The sequence below is a fragment of the Pelobates fuscus genome, chromosome 2, assembly GCF_036172605.1.
Source record: "Pelobates fuscus isolate aPelFus1 chromosome 2, aPelFus1.pri, whole genome shotgun sequence".
NCBI classification, from domain to species: Eukaryota; Metazoa; Chordata; class Amphibia; order Anura; family Pelobatidae; genus Pelobates; species Pelobates fuscus.
The window spans coordinates 360,034,688-360,060,620 of NC_086318.1; the positions used below are offsets into that span (position 1 = coordinate 360,034,688).

Below are 25,933 nucleotides of genomic sequence, written 5' to 3' on the forward strand. Positions count from 1 at the left end.
TGCGGAAGGAGTGCCCGGAGAATAAAGCCGGATTGAAACCCAGTTTAGATAGTAGTGTTCTGACGTGTGCCGTTAATTTAGCAGTGGTAAGCGGGTGCCCTTGTAGTGATAAGAGCGGAGAGTCTGGTAAGTGCGCGTGATGGGTTGACCGTAGGTGGTCTAGCGCCTTGACCGGACACCAGGCATTATCAGTAGGGAAGAGAGGAATTACAGTGGGGTGTTGTGAATGATTGGTTTTAGTTGATGGGATCGAAAGTAGGTAGTGATCCTCCACCTTTGTGAGGTGCGATGTTTTTAGGCTGTGCGTGAGATCTCCTTGACAAACAACGGTGAACTCTCTAGGTCTGAGAAAACCGTAGAAAGCAAGATAGCCGATTTGATCACCAGGTTTGTGTTGGGATCAAACGGGGATTCGTCAAGGAGATTGCTGAGTGATCCGACTACCTATCTATAGGTAATATACCTTTCAATACCTTTTTAATGGGATATGATGACAAGAAGGGGGTGTTGTGAGGAAAATTTGTGAGGCTATGGTGCTGAACCCCGGTGAGGTAAAGTTTAATGGTGTTGTGAGAAAGTTTAAGATGTAAGTGGCAGAAAGAGGCAAAAGCCACCATGGTTTGTATAGAAAAGTCGCCTTGTAAACCGAATTCTGCAGTGAATTTGTTAAATATGGTAAGTGCCCTATTATAAGAGCTGTGTTAGGTGATAGTGCTTGGTGAGTGAGAGTCCTTGCGTGGTGCATTAGTGTGCTCAATCCAGGATTAGTTCGTGAAATCGTGGTGTCCTGGATGGCTGGTGGTGAGCAGTAGGGAGTGCCTGAGAGAATACCTGGAATTGAGAGCGAGAGAGCATCAGCGGCCGTGTTGTGGATACCCGGGATGTGAAGACAAACTAAGTGAAACTGAACGGTTGCTGCCAGCCAGATCAACTTGCGAATTAGCCGCATGATGGTCAGGGACGAGGAGCGCCCCTTGTTAATGATTTCGCAAGCCGGCGAGTTGTCAGAGTAGCATTTTACTGCCTTGCCGGACCAGAGATGACCCCAGGTGTGTGCGGCCGCCACGATGGGATAGATTTCAAATATGGCTGAGGTCTCCCTGAATCCTGGCAAGGCATCCGTCTCGGCGGGCCAGTGACCCCTAAACCAGTGGTTCCCAAAGATAGCTGCGAAACCAGTGTTGGCTGCAGCGTCTGTGTAAATGATGGGTGAAGAAGTGGAGAGAGGGGGGATAAACATGAAGAAACCGTTCCAATCTGCCAAAAACTTCCCCCACATAGCTAAGTCAGCCTTGGCGTGGGAGTCCAATGAAACTGGGCAAGAATCCGGTACCCCGTGGAGCAGGCAAAGAAGCCTGGATATAAAAGACCTTCCCTGCGGGATGATGCGCATGGCGAAGTTAAGGGATCCTAGAAGGGACTGAAGTTCCTTTCTGGTGCAAACATCATTCCGCAGGAACATGTCTATCTACCCTCTCAAGCGGGTCAGTTTGTCGTGGGGAAGGCTAGCTCTGAGGGTAACAGAATCTAGCTCTATCCCCAAAAAGGTTAATTTAGTTGTGGGGCCGATCGTTTTTGATGGGGAAAAAGGTACTCCAAGTGTGGAAAAAAGTGCTGTAGTACTGCTGATAGCTGTGGGTGTTTGTGCCCCTGGCTCTATCAGTAGGAAGTCGTCTAGGTAATGAATAACGGAGTGACACCTGAGGACGTTCAGAAGCAGCCAGCATAGTGTCTCAGCGAAAATATCGAAAAGTTTGGGGCTGCTTCGAGAACCGAAAGTGAGTCGTGTGGAGAAGTAGTACTTTCCTCGCCATTTAACACCGTGCAAGTGCCAGAGTGAGGGGTGCATGGGTAATAACTTAAACGCATTTGTGATGTCTGTTTTGCTGAGCATGGGGCGATTACCAGAAGAGATGATGGACTGTATGGCGTCGTTGATTGTTACGTACTGGAGTGAGAATTTGTCTGCTGGAATGAGTGCGTTTATGCTGGGAACAAAAGAGGCGTGCGGTGCCGATCGATAATTAGACGTTTTTTATTTGAATATTTGTGAACTGCAACACCAATGGGGTTAGTGCGCCAGGAGGAAAATGGTGAGGAGGTGAAAGGCCTGATCATGAAACCGTTGGTAATTTCAGAGGAAAGGAGTGTGTCTGTGGAGACTGGATCTAGACATGCTGACAGGAGATTAGGACATTCTAGTGTGCCAGAGGGGATGGCTACTATACCCATGAGAAACCCCTGTGTGAACCCCGTGGTCAGATATTCCAAGTAGTGCCTGATAGGATGTGACCTCAGGTAAAAAAAAAACAGGTTGTCGACATTAATGTCGGTTAGTCATTTGTTTGGGGACAACCTGGCCGGACACATGGTCTTGGTATGTGCCCTGAAGCATATGGAGCAGATGTGCAATAATCTACAGGCGCTGAAACTGCAGGAGCCTGCGTTGAAATTATTGCACACCTGCGCCTTGCCTAAAAAGGAGATGGGCCTACCCAGCTTGTCACGTAGACCACCCGCTGGTTTGTTGTGAGGGGTGAAAGTGGGATGAGGGGTGGGAGTGGAGGTGGTGGGATCTGCTTCGGAAATAAATAAGTCCGCCGTGTGGGATGTGGAGTTACATATGGCACAAGACGGGGGCCTGAGACCAGCGAAGTGGCGACAGAATAGTTCTGTATCCATCTGACACCAGTTAATTCTGACGTTAAACTGTTTCAGATGGGTCGCCGCCTTTACTGATACTGACTTATGATAGTAGTAGAAAGAGGAGCCCCAATACTTGATGCCTAGATCCAAGGTAGAGGTCTAACTCTTCTCTTCTGTGGGGATACACCGTGCAGATGACGTCACGGTATATCCCGAAGGCTATCACAAACTGGGGGATTGATTTATTTTTTTTATTAAGCCTGGGATCTCTCGTCTTAAGCACTACTGATATGTCCCCGTAATTGTATGCCTTGTTCTCCAGTATGTCCTGAGAAGCTATGAGCAGAGACACCAGACACACTTCCTTCCCGTCTAAGATTTCTTTCCTGACAGAGTCAGGGGATGGAGTGAGCTGGTGACTCCAAAGGTGCTATAGCTGTGACTGGTGCTGGAGAGGGGAGTATAGGGGGGGCATGCTGGTACATCGGGGACAGCCGGGGTGGAGACTGGGAGGCCCGGGGTATTACCTAGGGAGGCGATGGCGCTCTTCACCTTAGATAGCCTGCTATTAAGGGTCTGCAGGTTGGCCAAGATTGCTGCTAGGGTATCCTGGGTGGCCGTGCCAGTGCTTGGTGGCTGTCCTTGAGATCTAGTGCTTGGCCTAGGCTCAGTGGCTTGGTAGGTAAGCAGCCTGTAAAGTTCTGACTTTCTAGCTGTGGCTGGAAAGGGGATTCCCCTGAGCCTAAGCTCGGCCGTAATTTTAGGAATAGTCCATGCTCTCAAGGACGTGGGAGTTGAGGGGGTGAGAGATTCGCCTGGAGACTCTGGTCTGGTTGGCGTAAACGGTATCTCTTCTGGCAACTCTTCGATGGGGATTGGTTCTTGGGACATTCTAAAAAGAAATAATTTTGTGAATGAGATATTAGAAGGGGAGTAAGGAACGTGGGAGGGATATGAGGGGTGGTATTTTAGAAGAACTGGACTGTAATGCTAGTGCCGAAGCCAAAAACTTTTCTGTGGAATTTTTGATAGGTGAGGCCCTGCTAATGCCAAGTGGCGGTGAGAGGCTTTACCTATGATTTGGCTTAGGAATTTGTGGCCACAGACGTGGTGGCGGGGTGTTGGCCTCTCGGTGACTGTAAAGAGAATTCAAAACGTGTGGCCGTGACAGGTGAGGCCCTGACTAAAGCCCTGTAGTAGGGCGGGCGAGGCATATAACTATGATTTGGGCGTGGGGCCGTACCTCCGTGTTGAGGTGGGATATGGCCTTGCGGGACCGGATTTCCTAATAGGGTGAGCTAAGGCGGTAGCCTAGACCCTGTAGCCAGTTCACTTGTATACGTAAGGTTGACTGGGAATTCTGGTGTAATGTGTGGATATTAACCTTGAAAGGTTGTAAATGATAACTGGAACCTTCTAGTATTTTTAATGTGGCAAGTCTTGTCTGCTGCTGTCCTCGTAGAAGAAGCTTGAGGATTGAGACAGATGTTGATGTATTTATGCGTATCGTGGTGGCGTATGGTTTGTAGTGAGGTTTGGCTGTTAGGAGCGCAACATGAGATCCTGAATTGAGGGATCTGAAAGGTTTAGTATAAGACTGGGACGAGTTTGTGTTAAGGAGAAAGGCTGATTGAGGCCTTGGGGTAGTGATTGCCGTACATGAGTAAGGACGTAAGTACCTGGTGGTATGGCTGAGTACCGGGTCAGGTAGGTTGGGTGTTTTTCCCGGCCTGGTAGCCGTATGACCGTAGGCCTGGGTAGAGAAATTGTAAAGAATTAACACACCGCGGGCGTAAGACCGTGAGTCAGTAGTAATGAAATCAAGACCGCGTAAGGTCTTGTATGAAAAAGGTCTTGAAAAGAGTAGAGAACTATACCTTGATTTGAAGTACAGGAACTATGATGAGCGTAACTGGTTTAATGTGTAGAAACCGGTGGAGGCCTAGAATAATACTGGAGCTATGGATTAACCAATGAATATTACATAGTTAGCGAAAGCTGTGACAGTATGTAATAAATACCAACATGTCTCACTGTGATAAGTCTAGATTGCGTTATTGTATTTGAGGCCTAGACCTGGATGAAACCAAAGTGAGAAAATACTATACCTGTTCCTGTAATAAAAAGAACTTGAAATAGTAACTTTGAGCAGGAATGCGAGAAACCGATGCAATCTGTGAAGCCAAAGAAATGTGACAGAGGCAAGAATAAATGACTGTGTGACTTTAAGGAGAAGATGTAGTACAAATGTGGATTTAACAGAATTGCCCTAGAAGATTGTGTTTAATAATTAATATCTGTATGTAGAGTTTGAATAGGGTTGGTGTAGAATTAGAGAAACCTGCTCTTTTACTTTGGTGTCATGAGAAATCTATTAGAATTGATAAAATGACTTTTAAAACGTAGCTTACTTGTTACTTAGGTGTAGGAAAAAGAACCGGATATTAGTAAACAATTGCTGAGGTTTTTTAATGTTTTGAACATAATTAAACCGGCAAACACAGTTTAGGAGGGAAAAAAAAATGGTAGTTTGACCTGATTTAATAACTTTATACTGACAGGTAGGTATAAGCAGTTAACTGACCGAACAGAAAGTATGCACTTTAAAATGAAATTCGAGCGAATGAAATTCATGAATGATTTAGAATGGGATTGATCGAATTAGCCGTACTAGGGACCTGTAACGTGCGTTAGTTTAAAACCGTACGAATAGAACAGTAATGAATTAGGAAGTATGCGAGGGGTGAATAGGATTTACATCAAGCGTTAAAGATGCACGAAGTAAATAGGTACGTGGTTCATGCGTATGACCAAACGGTAGCACAGAAATATGACGATTAATATCAGCGTTATGCCTATACATGGTTCGGCAGTTTTGGCCGTACGAATGCGTCAATGATGCGTAAGTATAACGGGCGTTCGTCCATTTTTGCGCGAACGCTGAATACGTGAAACAAGCATGTATACGTTTAAAGGGAGCCTTCCCCTACGTTTTTAGGCCCGAACGGAGTGAAATAGCCGAACGCTATTTCCCTCACTAGCTTACGTGAGCGTGCCGGTCTCGTGACCGGAAGCCAGGTACCGCGACCGGGAGGAAAACTGTGTTGCAGGGCCTCAGAATGGACGGAGGATTTCTCTGGACCTCTTGATGCAGGAGACTGAAGCTGTTTGGCGGGAAGCTCGGACCGGAAGTGCTGGTTGCTATGGGGATAGACAATCAACTGAACGGCAGAGGTTAGTAGGGGCTGGGAGTTTAAGTAGGGGACTTGCTCCTCCCACAAATTCAGGCCTAATGGCCTTTCTACATATATATATATTTTTCAGTAATTTAATTCTAGAGTAAATGTATGTATTTATTTGCTTTTTATAAAGAGCTAGAGAGCACACTTTTAACTCTAGAGTTTCAACACTGCCTAGCACAATATTTTAAAAAATAAATATATTTATTTTTTAAAATATTGTGCTAGGCAGTGTTGAAACTCTAGAGTTAAAAGTGTGCTCTCTAGCTCTTTATAAAAGCAAGTAAATACATACATTTACTCTAGAAGTAAATTACTGAAAAAGCCTGTATTAACCTACTTATTCCTAGAATGTATTTATGTCCGTTAAAGATTGTTAGATAATCTTGGCCAGAAAGATATGTGCTTGGTTACCCAAACTCCTAATTATGTCAGTTACTATGTCAAATGTGACATGTAAATCCTACTAAATATAGTTGCCCAGTGCACATTCTAGGAAATTGTAATAAGTACATAGAAGACAGTAAGATGTGTTGGGATTATGGTTTTAGATTTATATAATTACTATAATCTTCTCTCTTCAAGTACACTAGCCATAGTAGCTAATTTTGGTAATCTGTAAAATAATATGCATTACTTCTATAATGTGATTTCTAAAGGGGAATGGCCACAACTCTAGAAATTACACAGTTGAATAAAACATTGACAATCATCTATAACGGGTTAATCTGTGTGAAGCTTCTTTCTTTTAAATGTATGTTACAGATATAGCACGTGACATCACAATGATTGCATTGAAGGGGGAAAGGCAGAAACTATATTTTCGTCTCTTTCCCCCTCTTTGTTCTGTGTCTATGACTTACAAGTCCGAAAGGCAGATATTATAACATTGATTGACAGGGAACAATCGGTTCCAGCAGTGGTAAATAGAGTGGTGTGAATTTATACATCTCTTTTCTCTCAGACCCTACATATACACTTATTCGGTTAAACATAGAGAATATTTAAACATATCTTGGGAAATCACAATTGGTTTTGCAATATGTATTCATTATTAATGGCTTCCCAGGAGCTGTTAAGGATACTGACTTGATCACAAACCATTCCGATACCTCCCTGAATGTGACAGCCTTCCTAAACACTTCCTGTAAATAGTCTGCTACAGTTTACACTTCCTTTATTGCAAATTCAGTTTTATTTAGATTTGCTTGCCTCCTGCTCTGGTAATAGCTTGCTAGACCTTGCAGGAGCATCCTGCATGTAATTAAGGTTCAATTTACAGAGCGGGAGACAAAAACTTTCAAGGTAAGTTTCAAGGCTACATTACTATGGGTATTTTGACACTTATTATGTAGTCATTTAACTGCCAATTTTTGCTAAATATTTGAGTAAGATTTTGTTTTATTTTGTTTTGTATTTCTTATTTTTTTTAGTGTGTGTGTGTGTGTATATATATATATATATATATATATATATATATATATATATATATGTGTGTGTGTGTGTGTGTGTGTGTGTGTGTGTGTGTGTATATATATATATATATGTGTTTTTTTAAATGTATATTTCGTAAACCTACCTGTGCAAAACCCCTTAATGTGTTCAGCTAAATCTTTTGAGTACGATACCCCCAATGCGTGCATTTGCCACTGTCCTGTAAAGTTACAGCATCATATAAGAGGCATGACTTTTAGTTTTTGCAGTTACAATTTGGGCCACATATTTGATGGGCATATGACTAATTTTTGGGCGTTTTAGCAGTTTATTAAAAATAACCTACAAAGGCCTATTATTTGTAAAAGTAGACACTCCAGAGTATTTCATATGGTGTATATTGTGCCTTAACTTGTTGCCATCCCCCCCCCCCCCCACCAGTTTATGTCAAATATTGTCATAAAATGTTTAAATGTTTTTTGTTTTGTTTGTTTTTACATACACAGTAGCATTTCTCACATTTGATATGTGCTACTGTGATCAGATCCCCCCCCTCCCCCCCCCAAAAAAATGTATCATTGGCAACCTCTTCTGAATAAAACAATACCCACAATATATGCATTTGGCACTGTCTTGCAAAGTTACAGTGCCATATAAGAGACCTGACTATTTCAGTTTTTACAGTAGAATTTTGATTTATGAATTTAATTGTCGTATTCCATATTTTGTGACATTGTAGCAGTTTGAAATGACCTGTTAAATGCATACCTTTTGTGAAGTAGTCATCAGAGGGTGTATCATATTATCTATTTTGAGCCTTATTATACAGCCATTTTAGCACCAAGTTATTTCAAAGTTTATGGTAATATTTTATTTTAATTCCTTCTTGTAAACTTGATATGTGCTACTGTAATAAAATTAACTAAATTGTGCTGAACTTTATCTCTTGAGTACAGAATGACTTACAGTTCAATAAAGTTCAAAAAAGAAAATATCTATTATTACAATTTAACCATTTAGGAAAAAATGTTATGCTTAGAGACCGCAACATTAAATACATGGATGTTTTCCTCAAATACTTTTTTTCTTTTGTTTGCTTTTTCTTCTTAAAATTAAAAATGTGAGCACACATTTTTTGTTTAGTTTTTTTATTTTTTTATTTTTTTATATAGTGCCTCGCAACATTTGTGGAGAGTGTGACATTTTGTTGCATCTGCATGCTTTTCTTGGATTTCTTGCTCAAGAGACAAAAAACATGCATGCCCGCCACAGACTTTTCTCAGTAGCAGAAAGCTGGCAAAAGTAGCATAAATGACCCAGTCTCCTACATCTCCCAGCTGTTGTAAGGACTGTGACAGCTATAACTTGGCAGTGCAGTAGCCCAATTTATTGCAATTTCTAAAAAAATAGTCACAGGTTTTAGGAACTATGAGCACCTATTCACTGCTCACTATTAGGAGATATGCCCTATTCATGGCATGGCGGGTGGGAGCATAAGGGAGGTTCTATACCTCCCTATAGTTAGTTGAGGGTCATATTGACCACCATATACATTTTTTTTTTTAATATTTTATAACTTTTCTTGTGGTGGATAGCTGTCAAAAGCTGCTGTTAGTTTTGTCAGTGGGCAAACGCTACTATTTATTGTTTGCTTGAAAAGGGATCAATAATTTGCGAATGTACAACCTACAAGATGCATTCGGTCCTGATTTTCATTAGAACTGGTATTTTGAAAATGCCAGGTTCTTTACTTTTATATATTTTAATAGAACTGATTTTAAAGTTGACACAGAATGCATCTGCCTGAGTGGTGCAGATTGGATTGGGATTATGAATTCCGTGTCGATTTGACTTTAGTAAATATGAGGATTGACAGTCTTCTTGAAATTTGGTTGTTATCTAAAATAGACTTGTGTCTCTTTCTATCCCACAATTAAACCATGTCAGTCGGGTTTCTCACTGGTAGTGAAAGACAATGTAGGCTGGTAAATAGCAGCACCATTAAGTATTTCCTGATGCAAAGAGGGCTGTGATGTAAAGAGTACTGCTACGTGCTCGATGAACAGTGAACTGATAAAGACTGAAGCCAAATTAATTTATGTAGAACCTCTTCAGAATATTTGTTACATATGCAGAGGGGTGGAGGTAAAATACAATGATCAGCCACAACATTAAAACCAATGAGAGGCAATGTGAATAACATTGATTATATTGTTACAATGGCATCTGTCAAAGGGTCGGATATATTAGGTGGCAAGTGAAAAGTCAGTTCTTGAATCTCATATGTTGGAAGCAGGAATAACAGGCAAGCATTGTCCAAATAGTGATGGCTAGATGACTGGGTCAGAGCATCTCCAAAACAGCAAGTCTTGTGGGGTGTTCCCAGTATGCCGTGTTATACAGTGTTGCAATGAAAGACAACTGGTAAACTAGCATCAAGGTAATGGGCGTCCAAGGCTCATTGATGCATGTGGGGAGAGAAGGCTAGCTCGTCTGGTACGATCATACCGAAGAACTACTGTAGCTCAAATTGCTGAAAAACTTGATGCTGGCCATGATAGAAAGGTGTCAAAATACACAGTGCATCGCAATTTGCTGTATATGGGACTGCGTAGCCACAGACTGGTCGGAGTGCCCATGATGACTCCTGTCTACCACCAAAACCGCCTTTATTAGGGACGTAAGAGTCAGTACTGGACCATGGAACACCGGAAGAAGGTTGCCTGGTCTGATGAATCATGTTTTCTTTTAGATAAGGTGGATGACTGGCTGCATGTGCTTCGTTTACCTGGGAAAGAGAGAGCAGCAGGATGCACTATGGGAAGGTGGCACCTAGACATTGTTGCAGAACATATACACCCTTTCATTGCAATGGTGTTCCCTGGTGGCATTGGCCTCTTACAGCAGGATGATGCACCCTGCCACACTGCAATAATTGTTCAGGAATGGTTTGATTAACATGACAAACTGTTCAAGGTGTTGCCCTGGCCTCCAAATTCCCCATATCCCCCAGATTTGTTGTTTAGTAACAACAAATCTGATCCATGTAGACCCCACCTTGCAACTTGCAGGCCTTAAAGGATCTGCAAATAATGTGTTTGTGCCAGATTCACAGGAAATGATCAATGCTTTGATTCATCAAAGCTGTTTTGGCAGTACAAGGTGGACATTCACAATTTCAGGCAGATGGTTTTACTGTTGTGGCTGATCAGTGTAATGCTTACAACTGTCATACTACATACAACAGAAGAATTTGGTTTCATTTTTTCTGCTTGGCCACATAACTTTAATTTGTATTTCCTTTGTTACAGAGCCAGGCCTTCACAGGGATGTTTGCAATGACAGAACAAGGACACGGTAGTAATGTTCGAGGGATACTCACAGAGGCTGTTTTTGATCCAGTTGTACAGGTAGGTTGTAATAAAAAAATAAATAAATAACCCAGCCCATCTCAGGAAACATAAGAAATCAGAATGACTACCCTATTAACCCCTTAAGGACGGCGGGCGTTCTATGCCGTCCTTAGGGAACCGGCTCTAAATGCCGGAGGGCAGCAAAGAATGCCCAATCCATCCTATGTACTTACCCGATCGCCGGCGATCCCACTCTGTCCTCTTTGGCTCCCCTGGGCCATGTGATCGCGAGGTCCTTGCAAGGACCTTGCGATCACATGGACGGCATAGCCGTCCAAGGCATTGCCAGCAGGGGTAGTGCCTGTAATGACAGGTACTCCCCCTGCTGTCTGAAATAAATAAAAAAATAGTGTAAAATGAAAATTACCCAATTGATGGCATACCATTTGCAAAAGTAGACAACCCAAGGTATTGCAAATGGGGGTTGTCCAGTCTTTTTTAGTAGCCACTTAATCACAAACACTGGCCAAAATTGGCGTTCAAATTAGTTTTTTGCATTTTTCACACACAAACAAATATTAACACTAACTTTAGCCAGTGTTTGTGACCAAGTGGCTACTAAAAATGACTGGACATTTGCAAAACCTTGGGTTGTCTACTTTTGCAAATGGTATGCTATCATTGGGGCAATTCTCATTCCTGGGCTACCATACTGTCTCAAAGGCAAAGTAACCAATCTGGCGTATTTCAATGTGAAAAAAATGGAACATGCTATATTTGACCCTGTAACTTCCCAAAACACCATAAAACCTGTACATAGGAGGTACTGTTTTACACGTGAGACATCGCTTAATACAAATGTGTATTTTATTGCAGTGAAAGCAAACTGTATTATGACACTCACAGTTAGAATGTCACGTAGAACTAAATGTCTTTTTTAAATTCTTATTTTTTCCAATTTTTTTTATGTTTTATTCATGTTAAATTATGTTTCATACCTAAATATTTTATGTTAAATTAAAGCCCTGTTTCCCATGAATAAAATGATGTATAATAAGTGTGGGTGCACATAATAGGCGAATTACGCCTGAACAGACATATAGCGCAAATTCAAGTTTTTGTTCACGTTTTGTTTTGATCACAACGTGTACATTTGGCTTAGTCTTTAAGGGGTTAAATTACAAGTTAGTTATTTTTGTTTCCTTTTCCAAATTCACCTACAATTGGTTCACAAATTAGTCCTCAAGGCAGACCAACATTCCAGGATTTAGGGGTTAGTCAGTCCTTTCCCATAAATGATACTGACAAAACCTGGACTGTTGATGTGCTTGAGGACTATAGACTATTGTGGATGAAAAGATCACTTGTTACCTATGTATTAATTGGTGATATTAATGATTTCACATTGCGCATGTCGAAATGGTGAGATGTTGGTAAGCATGCTGAAGTTCTGCTAAGTCAAACAGTTGTCTGTCACCAAATATTTTGTCTCTTACTAGATCTTTGTTTCTTAAGTTGTATAAGCTTTGTTGAGGTTGATTGTTAAATGTTTGTTTTTGGCAGTGTGTGTGTGCGTAAACATGCAGTCAAAGTTGGATTCAGCCTTCATAAATCAGCTGTAAACCTGAGTCTAATTAAATGTAATGAATAGTTTGACATACAACCCCCCCTCCCCCCTCAAAAAATGTGTTAAAACAAAATTGAGTTTAAACACTAAATCCAGGTATTTCCTCTTGCTGGAGGCATCTGTTATGTGATAACTTTTTCTTTATTTATCATTGGCATGTGGTGCATATATGTGATTTTTTTTTTTTTAATTTCTTTTTATAACATTCAGTTTTACTGACCATGCACATCTGACAACATCATATAACTGTGTGTGTATGTATGCATGTATGTATATATATATGTGTGTGTGTGTGTGTGTGTATATATGTATGTGTGTGTGTGTATATGAATGTGTGTGTGTATATATATATATATATATATATATATATATATATATATATATATATATATATATATACACACACATACACAAAATGTACTCGAGTATAAGCCGAGTTTTTCAGCACATTTTTTGTGCTGAAAAACCCCAACTCGGCTTATACTCGAGTTAATTGTCTGTATTATGGCAATTTACATTGCCATAATACAGACTGGGGGCTGTGGGGGCTGCAGAGCGTTTACCTCTCCTGCAGCTCCTGTCAGCTCCCTCCTCCTCCGCGCCGGTCCGTTCAGCACCTCGGTCAGCTCCCAGTGTAAGTTTTGCGAGAGCCGCAGGGTCATAGTGCGGCTCTCGCAAGACTTACAGTGTGAGCTGACAGAGGAGCTGCACGTACCGGCGCGGAGGAGAAAGGAGCTGACAGGAGCTGCAGGAGAGGTAAGTGCTTCCTGCCAGCCTCTCTTCCCCCCCCCCCCAACTGAACTACCAATGCCACTGGACCACCAGGGAAGGAGAGCCCCACTCCCTGCCATGTATCAAGCAGGGAGGGGGGCCAAAAAAAACATATATATATAATAAAATAAAATAATGATATAACCAAAAATAATAATAATATAACAAAAATAAAAATTATTAAAATAATTAAAAAAAATATTAAAAATGCCCACGCCCACCCCCACCAAGGCTCTGCATCACACACACACTGCGCTCATACACACACACACACTGCACTCATACACACTGCACTCATACACACTGCATTCATACACACACACTGCATTCATACACACACACTGAATTCATACACACACACACACACTGAATTCATACACACACACTGAATTCATACACACACACTGAATTCATACACACACACACACTGAATTCATACACACACACACTGAATTCATACACACACACACTGAATTCATACACACACACACTGAATTCATACACACACACACTGAATTCATACACACACACACTGCACTCATACACATACTGCACTCATACACATACTGCACTCATACACATACTGCACTCATACACATACTGCACTCATACACATACTGCACTCATACACACACACATACTGCACTCATATACACACACTGCACTCATACACACGCACGCACTGCACTCATACACACGCACCCACTGCACTCATACACACGCACGCACTGCACTCATACACACGCACGCACTGCACTCATACACACGCACGCACTGCACTCATACGCACGCACGCACTGCACTCATACACACGCACGCACTGCACTCATACGCACGCACTGCACTCATACGCACGCACGCACTGCACTCATACGCACGCACTGCACTCATACACACGCACTGCACTCATACACACGCACTCATACACGCACGCACTGCACTCATACGCACGCACTGCACTCATACACACGCACTGCACTCATACACGCACGCACTGCACTCATACGCACGCACTGCACTCATACGCACGCACTGCACTCATACGCACGCACTGCACTCATACACACGCACTGCACTCATACACGCACGCACTGCACTCATACACGCACGCACTGCACTCATACACGCACGCACTGCACTCATACACACGCACTCATACACGCACGCACTGCACTCATACACACGCACTCATACACACACGCACTGCACTCATGCACGCACTGCACTCATACACGCACGCACTGCACTCATACACACACGCACTGCATTCATACACACACGCACTCATTCATACACACACGCACTCATTCATACACACACGCACTGCATTCATACACACACGCACTCATTCATACACACACGCACTGCATTCATTATACACACACACTGTAAATAAATATTCAATTAATATAATTTTTTTAGGATCTAATTTTATTTAGAAATTTACCAGTAGCTGCTGCATTTCCCACCCTAGTCTTATACTCGAGTCAATACGTTTTCCCAGTTTTTTTTGGTAAAATTAGGGGCCTCGGCTTATATTCGGGTCGGCTTATACTCGAGTATATACGGTAAGTTATTTTTGCTTAAAAATTATATTTACATCTTGTAGGCATTTTCATGATGTGCTTTTTACTACAAAAAATACCCAGATTTCTTGTTTTTATATATGTGTATATGTATATGTGTGTGCAGAGGCGGCTCTAGACTTTATGAGGCCTTAGGCGAAACTCAAACATGAGGCCCCACTAACAAAAAAGTGTCACATATACACATTGATGCACAGTTTACCTGTGTATGTGCCTGAGAGTGTGTCTGACGGAGTATCCTTGTGTGTGAATGTATGTCTCTGTGAGCATGTTTGCATTTTTGTCTGAGACCCTATGTGTATGGGGTAGCTGCTTGAAGTGTGTTGTGTGTATAGGAGGGTGATGGTGAGAAGGAGAGGCGGGTGATGGTGAGAGGGGGTGATGGTGACAGGAAGGTGATGGTGTGGGGGGTGATTGTAATGTGAGAGGGGTGATGGTGATGTGAGAAGGAGGGGGGGGGTGATGTGAGAAGGAGGGGGGGGTGATGTGAGAAGGAGGGGGGGGTGATGTGAGAAGGAGGGGGGGGTGATGTGAGAAGGAGGGGGGGTGATGTGAGAAGGAGGGGGAGGTGATGTGAGAAGGAGGGGGAGGTGATGTGAGAAGGAGGGGGAGGTGATGTGAGAAGGAGGGGGAGGTGATGTGAGAAGGAGGGGGGGGTGATGTGAGAAGGAGGGGGTGATGTCAGAAGGAGGGGGGGTGATGTGAGAAGGAGGGGGGGTGATGTCAGAAGGAGGGGGTGATGTCAGAAGGAGGGGGGGGTGATGTGAGAGGGAGGGGGGTGATGTGAGAGGGAGGGGGGTGATGTGAGAGGGAGGGGGGTGATGTGAGAGGGAGGGGGGTGATGTGAGAGGGAGGGGGGTGATGTGAGAGGGAGGGGGGTGATGTGAGAGGGAGGGGGGGTGATGTGAGAGGGAAGGGGGTGATGTGAGGCTGAGGGTGGTGTGGGGGGTAGTGAGGCTGAGGGTGGTAGTGAGGGTGGGTGGGGGTTGTGATGCTGAGGGTGGTTGGGGGTAGTGAGGCTGAGGGTGGTTGGGGGTTGTGATGCTGAGGGTGGTGTGGGCGGTAGTGAGGCTGAGGTTGGTGTGGGCGGTAGTGAGGCTGAGGTTGGTGTGGGGGGTAGTGAGGCTGAGGGTGGTGTGGGGGGTAGTGAGGCTGAGGGTGGTTGGGGTGGTGATGCTGAGGGTGGTGTGGGGGGTAGTGAGGCTGAGGGGGTGGTTGGGGTGGTGATGCTGTGGGTGGTGTGGGGGTAGTGAGGCTGAGGGTGGTGGGGGGTGAGGCTGAGGGTGGTGGGGGGTGAGGCTGAGGGGGGTTTGGGGGGTAGTGAGACTGAGGGTGGTGTGGGGGGTAGTGAGGCTGAGGTTGGTGTGGGGGGTAGTGAGGCTGAGGGTGGTGTGAGGGATAGTGAGGCTGAGGGTGGTGGGGGGGTAGTGAGGCTAAGGGTGGTGGGGGGTGAGGCTGAGGGTGGTGGGGGGTGAGGCTGAGGGTGGTGGGGGGTGAGGCTGAGGGTGGTGGGGGGTGAGGCTGAGGGTGGTGGGGGGTGAGGCTGAGGGTGGTTTGGGGGGTGGTGGGGGGTGAGGTTGAGGGTGGTTTGGGGGGTAGTGAGGCTGAGGGTGGTGTGGGGGTTAGTGAGGCTGAGGGTGGTGGGGTTAGTGAGGCTGAGGGTGGTGGGTAGTGAGGCTGAGGGGTAGTGAGGCTGAGGCTGGTGGGGTTAGTAAGGCTGAGGGTGGTGGGGGTAGTGAGGCTGAGGGTGGTGGGGGTAGTGAGGCTGAGGGTGGTTGGGGGTTGTGATGCTGAGGGTGGTGTGGGGGGTAGTGAGGCTGAGGTTGGTGTGGGGGGTAGTGAGGCTGGTGTGAGGGATAGTGAGGCTGAGGGTGGTGGGGGGGGTAGTGAGGCTGAGGGTGGTAGGGGGAATGAGGCTGAGGGTGGGGGGTAGTGAGGTTAGTGAGGCTGAGGGTGGTGGGGGTAGTGAGGCTGAGGGTGGTGGGGGTAGTGAGGCTGAGGGTGGTGGGGGTAGTGAGGCTGAGGGTGGTGGGGGTAGTGAGGCTGAGGGTGGTGGGGGTAGTGAGGCTGAGGGTGGTGGGGGTAGTGAGGCTGAGGGTGGTGGGAGGGTGAGGCTGAGGGTGGTGGGAGGGTGAGGCTGAGGGTGGTGGGGGGTAGTGAGGCTGAGGGGTAGTGAGGCTGAGGGTAAGGCTGAGGGGGGTGAGAGCCTACCTTTCCTGGTGGTCACCTTTCCCTGGTGGTCCAGTGTGGGCTCCCTGGTGGTCTGGTGGCCATTGCTGCCTTCCGGTCTGCAGCTCCACAGAGCTGCAGACCATTTAATCTCGCGAGATGTCAGAGCGTTGCCGTGGTAACCCGCGGCAACGCTCTGATTGGCCGGTTCTCACGAGACACATGGTCTGCAGCTCTGCTGACTGCGGAGCTGCAGACCGGTGTCTGCGGTGGCCGGGCAGCCAGGAGGGGCCTCGCACCCGGCGGCATACCGGGCAACCCGCCGGGCCCCCTCCTGGTGTCAGGTCCTCGGTCACTGACCGAGGACCTGACACACTCTGCCAACAGGCGGTTTAGGCGGCCGCGAGGCCCCAGCCAGCGCGAGGCCTTAGGCGGCCGCCTAAACCGCCTAATTAGAGGGCCGCCTCTGTGTGTGTGTGTTGTTGTTTTTTTATTTATTTATTTATATATATATATTATATATTTGTTTACTTATATATATTAATAGCAGGGACTGAGGGTGAGAGTTTGCAGCTACTTTATGGTTGCTGTGGACACAGAGTAAACATTTCAAATTGTATTTTCAAATGTGTGTGTGAGTGTATATGTGTATGTATTCAGAGCTTGTATTGACTCTGCCTTGGAAGCCAGTGTATGTTTTGTAATGAACCTCATTTTGTTTTCTCTTGACTGCATGTAGAGGAAAAAAAATACTGACTATTACTAGGCCCTTTTGAGCTCTGACTTTGCATTATGCAGCACTTTCCAAATCTTCATTTGTTTTCTTTTTGGTCCTATTTAGGAGTTTATAATTAATACGCCGAATGAAAATGCAGACAAGATGTATATTGGTAATGCAATGAAAGGAAATCATGCAGCAGTATTTGCACAACTAATCATAAATGGAAAATCTCAAGGTTTGTACTTTTTCTGCATCTGTCTAGGCTAATATAAATGCTATTTTTCATTTGGTACCACTCGGAACAGATATTAGCAACTTAAAAAAGCATGTACTCCCCTATATTCTTCAGGATGTAATTTGAGCTACTAGTATATGAATAAAAAGTCAATAACTGACTCCCCAGTGCAGTTCAATGAGAAGTCTTTGCAGGGCAGGCATTCTGTGCACTTGCTGCCTCTTGAGTTTAGCTCTACTGAGCTAACCAAACCAGGAAGTAACAGGACTGGCTGTATGACAGCTAAAAGGGTGTAACAAGGTTCATTTATAAAAGTAAGGAGTACACAGAGTACAAGATTCCCAGCTTGCGGAATCTAGAGTGTGTCCACAGAACTCAATATAGGGGGTAACCCTTGAATGTATACACAAAACTTAAACTGAAGGTGATCCCTAGCCTTGGGAGCACCAAGAAAGAGTTCTATGGGTGTTGCACTTATATATAAAAATCAATTAATTAAAAACCATGGGGCTGTGATACACTGAGAGGTCCTAGCAAAGGATACTTTTTATCCACTGCTTATTACTTACTAATGGTGTTTTTCTATCTATTTTCTATAGATTAGTATCCAATGTCCAATGTCATTCTAAGCTATATACTGTGAGCTATTCAATTTGGCATCCATATTTTGAGTCCATTTTCCAATTGAGGACAGACTTATTAGTTAGTCCCTAAATTATCAAGACTTATATCGATGGTTTTAATATAGACTATAGAGAATTCATTTACTAAAATCCAGGATATTCTATGATTCTCTATCTTACAATACCACTCTAAATCTGCCTATTCTTATATATAGACGAAGTCTCACCTGTGTGTGTTATTTTTCCATAGTTGTGATGGTTTTTTAAGTTTATTTTTCTTTTGGGGCCTATTGATGCCCTATAATAAAATGGTTTTTAATTAATTGATTTTTATATATAAGTGCAACACCCATATAACTCTTTCTTGGTGCTCCCAAAGCTTATTTGGCTAGGGATCACCTTCAGTTTAAGTCATTTATAAAAGTGCCAATTTCTATTAATATCTGCAATTTTTGTAAAATGAAAAAAAGAGGTCACACTCTTCACACACAAAGCATTTCAGCAAACTAAAGTTCGTTAGGAGTCCGGAGTGTCCCTTTAATTGAAAAACAAAATAAACAGGCCAAAAAAAAAAAACAACAAAGAAAGTGATACATAGGGGATATATATCAAAATTATGTTTAAATTCAGTATTTTGATATTTATTAAAGTATTTTAACCCCTTAAGACCGCAGGACGTTCTATGCCGTCCTTATTTAGATGGCTCTAAAATCCGCAGGGCGGCATAGAACGTCCTGCGGTCTTATGTACTTACCCGGTCGCCGGCGATCCCACGCCGGCGATCGCGGTATGGGGGACTTACCTGGGAGCCCAGGGAGTCCCCCTCCGTCCTCTTCGGCCCCCCAGGGCCATGTGATCGCGAGGTCCTTGCGAGGACCCCGCGATCACATGGACGGCATAGCCGTCCAAGGCAGTGCCAGCAGGGGGAGTGCCTGTAATGACAGGTACTCCCCCTGCTGTCTGAAAATAAAATAAAATCTGTTAAAACAGTGTAAAAATAAGATTATATATACTTAGATCATATATATATTTATTATATATATGATCTAAGTATATATATATATATATATATATATACACATAAATATACATACACTGTCTACATGTATTTTAATATTAATATATACATAATTATATATATATATATTAATATCAAAATACACGTACAATGATATTGATTAAATGTATATATAATTTTTATTATATATATATTTATATATAATAAAAAATAAATAAATATATAAATACGTTAAAAAATAAAATAAAAAAAATAATACAAAATAAATAGATAAATATATAAACATGCGAAATTTCGTTCTAACTGTATTTTAAAATTATTATATATATATATTGATATCAAAATACATGTAGAACGAAATAATATATATATCTATATACATAAGTATATACGTATATATCACTAAATATATACCTATATATAAATAAAAATAATAAAAAAAATTATATACATATATATGCACACATATATATATATATATATATATATATACACCTATATATATAATAATTCTACGCATATATTTATGTAATAATTTTACATAATTAGGTCATTTTATTAATTACAATTAGCGGGACCTGCCTGACAACCCATGCTGAAACTATAGGGAATTTAATTTGCTAGCACTATATTTAACCCTGTAACTTTCCAAGACACCATAAAACCTGTACATGGGGGGTACTGTTCTACTCGGAAGACTTCGCTGAACACAAATATTAGTGTTTCAAAACAGTAAAATATATTACGACGATATCGTCAGTGACAGTGACATTTTTTGCATTTTTCACACACAAATGGCACTTACACTGACGATATAATTGTTGTGATACGTTTTACTGTTTTGAAACACTAATATTTGTGTTCAACGAAGTCTCCTGAGTATAACAGTACCCCTCATGTACAGGTTTTATGGTGTTTTCAAAAGTTACAGAGTCAAATATAAGGTTTGCGTTTCAGTTTTTTCACATTAAAATTCGCCAGGTTGCCTTTGAGACCGTATGGTAGCCCAGGAATGAAAATTATCTCCATGATGGCATACCATTTGCAATAGTAGACAACCCAGGGTATTGCAAATAGGGTATGTTTTTTTTATTTTTTTTAGTAGCCACTTAGTCACAAACACTGGCCAAAATTTGCGTTCAAATTAGTTTTTTGCATTTTCAAATATTAACACTAACTTTGGCCAGTGTTTGTGACCAAGTGGCTACTAAAAAAGACTGGACATACTCCATTTGCAATACCTTGGGTTGTCTACTTTTGCAAATGGTATGCCATCATGGGGGTAATTCTTATTTCTGGGCTACCATATGGTCTCAAAGGCAATGTAACCAATCTGGCGAATTTCAATGTGAAAAAACTGAAATATGTAACATGCTATACATAGGGGGTACTGTTTTACACGTGAGACATCGCTGAATACAAATATGTGTATTGTATTGCAGTAAAAGCAAACAGTATTATGACATTCACAGTTAGAATGTCACGTAGAACTAAAAAAAATGTAAAAAAATCTTATTTTCTCTCATTTTTGTAATATTTTTTTCATATTAAATTATGTTCCATACCTAAATATTTGATGTTAAACGAAAGCCCTGTTTCCCCTGAATAAAATGATATATAATAAGTGTGGGTGCATTTAATATGAAAGAGGTGAATTACGGTTGGACAGACATGTAGCGCAAATGCCAGGTTTTGTTTGTTTTTTTTGGATCACAACTTGTACATTTGGCTGCGGTCTTAAGGGGTTAAAAGTGATTTAGAAAGTGATTGTATTCATAGTACATTTTTCCCCATTTTATCAGAATTCCAAACATTTCAGAAGACCACTAAATTTAGAGCGTAATCAAAACAAAAGGGGAAACCAAACATTTTTCTGACAGAGAAAGCATCGAAAAGATTGATAAACCCACTGTGTTGCCAAAAAAATGACAGACACAAAAGAATCAACAGGTTGATATACCTAAAGATTTAATAAATTGAGCCAAATATCCGCTGATAATCATACAAGTTCTCCTCCTAGAATACACTAAATAACTTAAGAATGTATGCTTTGCACTTATTAAATCTCCACTAAAGAGTTAAACTGCAGAGTTTGGAAAAGCAAGGCATATTACTCACCTGCTTATTATACAGACAGTTCTCTGAAGGGAAGAACTTGCAGATTACAGGTCAGGGTGTGCATTAAGAATCAAAATCTTGCAACATAAAATAAACTCAATTTATGAGGCTGTTGCCCTGTCAAATCGCATGTTAATACTTGCCAGCCAGGTTATGTGTCAAACGTTACTTTTCTTGGATAAAAATCAAGATCTTTATATAATGGGCACATTCAAATGTCACTGTACATCTGGAGACAATGCTTATATAGTACTTATTTATTTTTATTATTTTTAACTCTTGTGTTCTTTAGGACCACACTGTTTCATTGTCCCAGTCCGCGACCAAAATGGGAAAATGTATCCTGGAGTGGAAGCTGTTGATATGATGTACAAAGAAGGTATTACAGACCAAATGGTTTAAGGTGCAAAGAAGATATTAACTAAATAGACATGTTAAAAATGTAGAATACGCATTATGAATCACTAGAAACTGTTTATTGGATAATTTATTTATTGTAAGATCATCCGTCTTAAAAGAATAGGCGCACACTCAAGAATGAGTTTATTAATATTTACACATTTCTTTTAATAAAACCAAAAATTAAATACTTTGGGAATTCACAATATTTTAAGAATATATAGGATGGAACCATTTTTACAAATTCTTGCATCGTTTATTTGTTAATTCACCTTTTAATTTGTGGCTGTCATTGCTATTTTTTTAGGTTTACATGGTGTAGACAATGGAATTCTAAAATTCAAACACGTTCGAATCCCAAGAGAAAATCTTCTGGACAAGTCAGTAAATTACTTTATTTATTTATATTTCTTGTGGCCTGCATTAGCCGACCTGGTACTTGTCATAGAGAAATTTTTGCATGGTTTAACAATTTAACTTAGACAGCTGCTTACCCATGCCACATCTGCTACATCCAGTCTTCTTTAGCAGGACACTGTTTGCCTTTCAGTGTTTAACAGGGCCAGAATCATTGACTGAGAACATCAGCTGAGCACTTTCAGCCAGTGATTGTAGTCCTGCATCGGCTCCGTATACTCTAAAGCAGGGTTCACCAAACTCTGGCCCTGCAGATGTTGCTGACCTACAACACTATCTAGTTAATTCAAAGAGTCATGGGAGTTGTAGTTCAGCAACATCTGGAGGGCCAGAGTTTGAAGAACTTTGCTCTAATGTGAAATCTGGCTCGTTTCTGGCAGATGTGGTGCACATGACCGTCAGGACCCAAGTAAGTTGTCAAAATGTGCTATCATAGTGTGACCTCTTACTGTGGGACAGACCAGGGATCTCCTGACACAATAACCACTACGGCAATCTCTTTAGATCATTAAAAAAATAAAACTTTGGGTACATTACCTATTTAATAATAGGTATTGATTATTATAATTTGTTCATTGCTCAAGATGAAAGTTTAAATGTCATGTCATGCATAAACCCAAATGGCATGGTTTTTAATTTTGCATGAGGGCAACAGATACGCTGTGCTCTATATCCATGATGTAGTCTTGAAAGACAGAAACATACAAATACATAAACAATTTTGAGCTGCATGTATGAATAGAAAATAATGCAGTTTAATCATATTAGAAATTTAGATAATTTGAAGGACTATGTTTGAAGAGCACTTCCATGACAAGTTTTAAATCACCATAGAAACAAAATGTTCTAGCATATTGCTCCAGTGTTAGAACTTTCACTTAGAATAGCCTTTTATACAAAGTACCTGAATCACTCTACTGTTGCTAGCATTGTGGGCAATGTTTTGTCCATAGCCCCCTCATAACTTGATTTGAGAGATAAACCACAGGATCTGTTAGAGATGTCAAATATTCAGCACTTTCTTGGTCAAAATAAAAAACACCATTAAGATGTTGCTTTGACAAAATCTTTTATTTTTTTCATGACTGATACATAGTTGTAAAAACAAAAGCACAATGCCCTCTGAAGTGTCAAACGCACAGATTTTATCACTTCTTGAATAATTCATTAGAATTGTGTATGTGTATATATATATATATATATATATATATATATATATATATATATATATATATATATATATATATATATATATATAAAAAATAAATATATATTCCAACTACCGTTAAGCAAGATAGCTGCTTAAGGAGAGAGCTCCATAGAAACTGTAGCTACAAAAAGAGGTAAAAGCAGAAAAAGTAAAAAGATATTCACAAAATATATTTTATTCAAAAGTTAAATATACAAAGAAAATGATAAAAGCAAAGAAAACAGAAAAATCTCTGAAAGGGCAGTGTTTACATGAAAATGCCTGAAGAGCGCTATTATACTCACCAGAACAACTGCATTAAGCTGTAGTTGTTCTGGTGACTATAGTGTCCCTTTAATTTATAATTCTGCATTTTGCATGTGTCAAATAATGGTGTATCTTTGTATACACTGGCATTTGTCTATCAGAGTTAGCGGAGTTTCAGTTTGGAGACTTTATATCCTCCTACCCACTTTATGGGCCTGGGTTTATGGGATTTTTATTTAAGGAGAAGAGACACCTTTTGTCTTCTCTCCCATGGCCCACATGTTTTGTAAATATTTTCTTTTTATTCCTTGTAGGAATTTTTCTCCATTTTTTTTATTTTTTTAACCATTTTTCTAAGAGTTTTCATTTTTTTTTTCTTATTTTTCATTTTTTTTTGTCCATCCAATATAATTCTATCTATATTTCTTAAATGCTTTTGCAAATTCCATGTTTGTACTTTGCTAATTAATTTGCAATATATTGATTCCCTATATAATGCGTTTCACATATATATTATACTATGTTATGATATATTGGCTGATAATATTTGAAATGTTTGTTTGCTCTGATTTCCGATTTTTATGGTTTTCCTCTTGTGTGCTGTGCTTGAGGCATTCTCTTTGTTCAGATGCCATTTGATATGGGTTGGTCAGCAGCATTTTTTTTTCTATGACATTTTGAAATGGAGTTAAAATGTATGTAATTTAATGTGAAGGGCCTGAACTCCCCACATAAGAGGAGATTGTTGTTTAAAGTGATCAGAACCCATAAATCTGATATAGTATGCATTCAAGAAATGCATTTCAAAGCTGATAAGATACCAAATTAAATGTCTAAGATCTTCCCACTTTAGCACCATTCGCTATATAGAGCTAAATCTAGGGGAGGATCATTTTTCTTTAAAACAAATGTGGCATGCTCGACAGACAAAGTTATAATCGATAATGAGGGTAGATACTTACTATGGATGGGCAAGGTTAATAATGTTTAATATACAATTGTAAATGTCTATTTTCCTAATTTGGGAGAAATTAATTTTTTCAAAAAGGTGATTAATCTGGTTTCAAAACTTGCAAAAGGGAGATTAGTTATATGTGGAGATACTAATTTTATATTGGGTAGTGAGTTAGATATAGTGAGAGAAAGGGATATTATCTCAAAAAGGAATGCGAGTGCGAAGTTAGCTGAATCCTGTTCAAAATTAATGCTTGCTCATGGTTTGTATGATACATGGAGAATGCTCCGTGCAGGTGAAAAGGATTTTAGCTATTACTCGGTTCAGTACAATATGTACTCTCGGATTGATAGGTTTATGGTGAACGAGGCTACTGTAATCACGTCTAGAGATCTGATATTTTGGATATTGGATGGTCAGACCACGCTCCTATAGTACTACACCTAGACGAATCTTCCTCTTTGACTCCAAATCGGGTATGGAAATTGGGTCGCTATTTAGTTTTGAATCCAGAGTATAAACTTCATGCAGAGACTGTATTAAAGAACCTCTTTGAGGACAACAATAGTTTTGAGGTTCCTGATGGGGGTGATCTGAAATGCGCACAAGGCTGTTTTGCGAGGCCATTTCATACAAAGGGCGTCATATCTGAAAAAAGCTAAAATGAACAATCTTAAAACACTTGGAAAAAAAAAAACTATACAATTTAAATCAAGCTAATAAATTCGTCCGATCTGCTGCATTGTCAGTGATGATAGTAGATACTAAAATAAAAATCAATAAAATTAATTTGGAACACATTTCCTTTATGATGAGACACCTCAAACAAACATTTTATTTAAAAAGCAACAAGGCCTCATGTCTTCTGGCATCGAAACTTAGACACAGAGTGTCACAGTCTAGGATTGAATAATGGTATTAAATGACAATTGTGAAAAAGTATGGGTAGGGCACAGGTTAGGGACATTAGTTTGCGTCACCAGATCGGTGTAGCAATGATGGGTTAAATGATGCTTGTTATGTAGATTAAACATTTTGTGTAGTGCTGTAACCTATCCAGGGATATGTACATTCAGGTGCCAGTTAGTACTGAAGTGAGAGGCAATAGGTATTAGTTGGGGTACATGTTAGGTTGCATGGGAAGAATAAACTAAACTGAAACTGCT

General features: G+C 41.1%; 1 protein-coding gene across 1 annotated transcript in view; it reads left to right on the forward strand.

Annotated features, from left to right (window-relative positions):
* The window catches only part of ACOXL (acyl-CoA oxidase like), a 447,901-nt gene that overhangs the window by 40,087 nt on the left and 381,881 nt on the right, over positions 1 to 25,933 (forward strand). The window contains exons 5-8 of the mRNA XM_063443672.1: positions 10,631 to 10,729; positions 17,667 to 17,781; positions 21,833 to 21,919; positions 22,247 to 22,319. Of these exons, the coding sequence (XP_063299742.1) occupies positions 10,631 to 10,729; positions 17,667 to 17,781; positions 21,833 to 21,919; positions 22,247 to 22,319 (374 nt within the window). The remainder of the gene's footprint in view (positions 1 to 10,630; positions 10,730 to 17,666; positions 17,782 to 21,832; positions 21,920 to 22,246; positions 22,320 to 25,933) is intronic.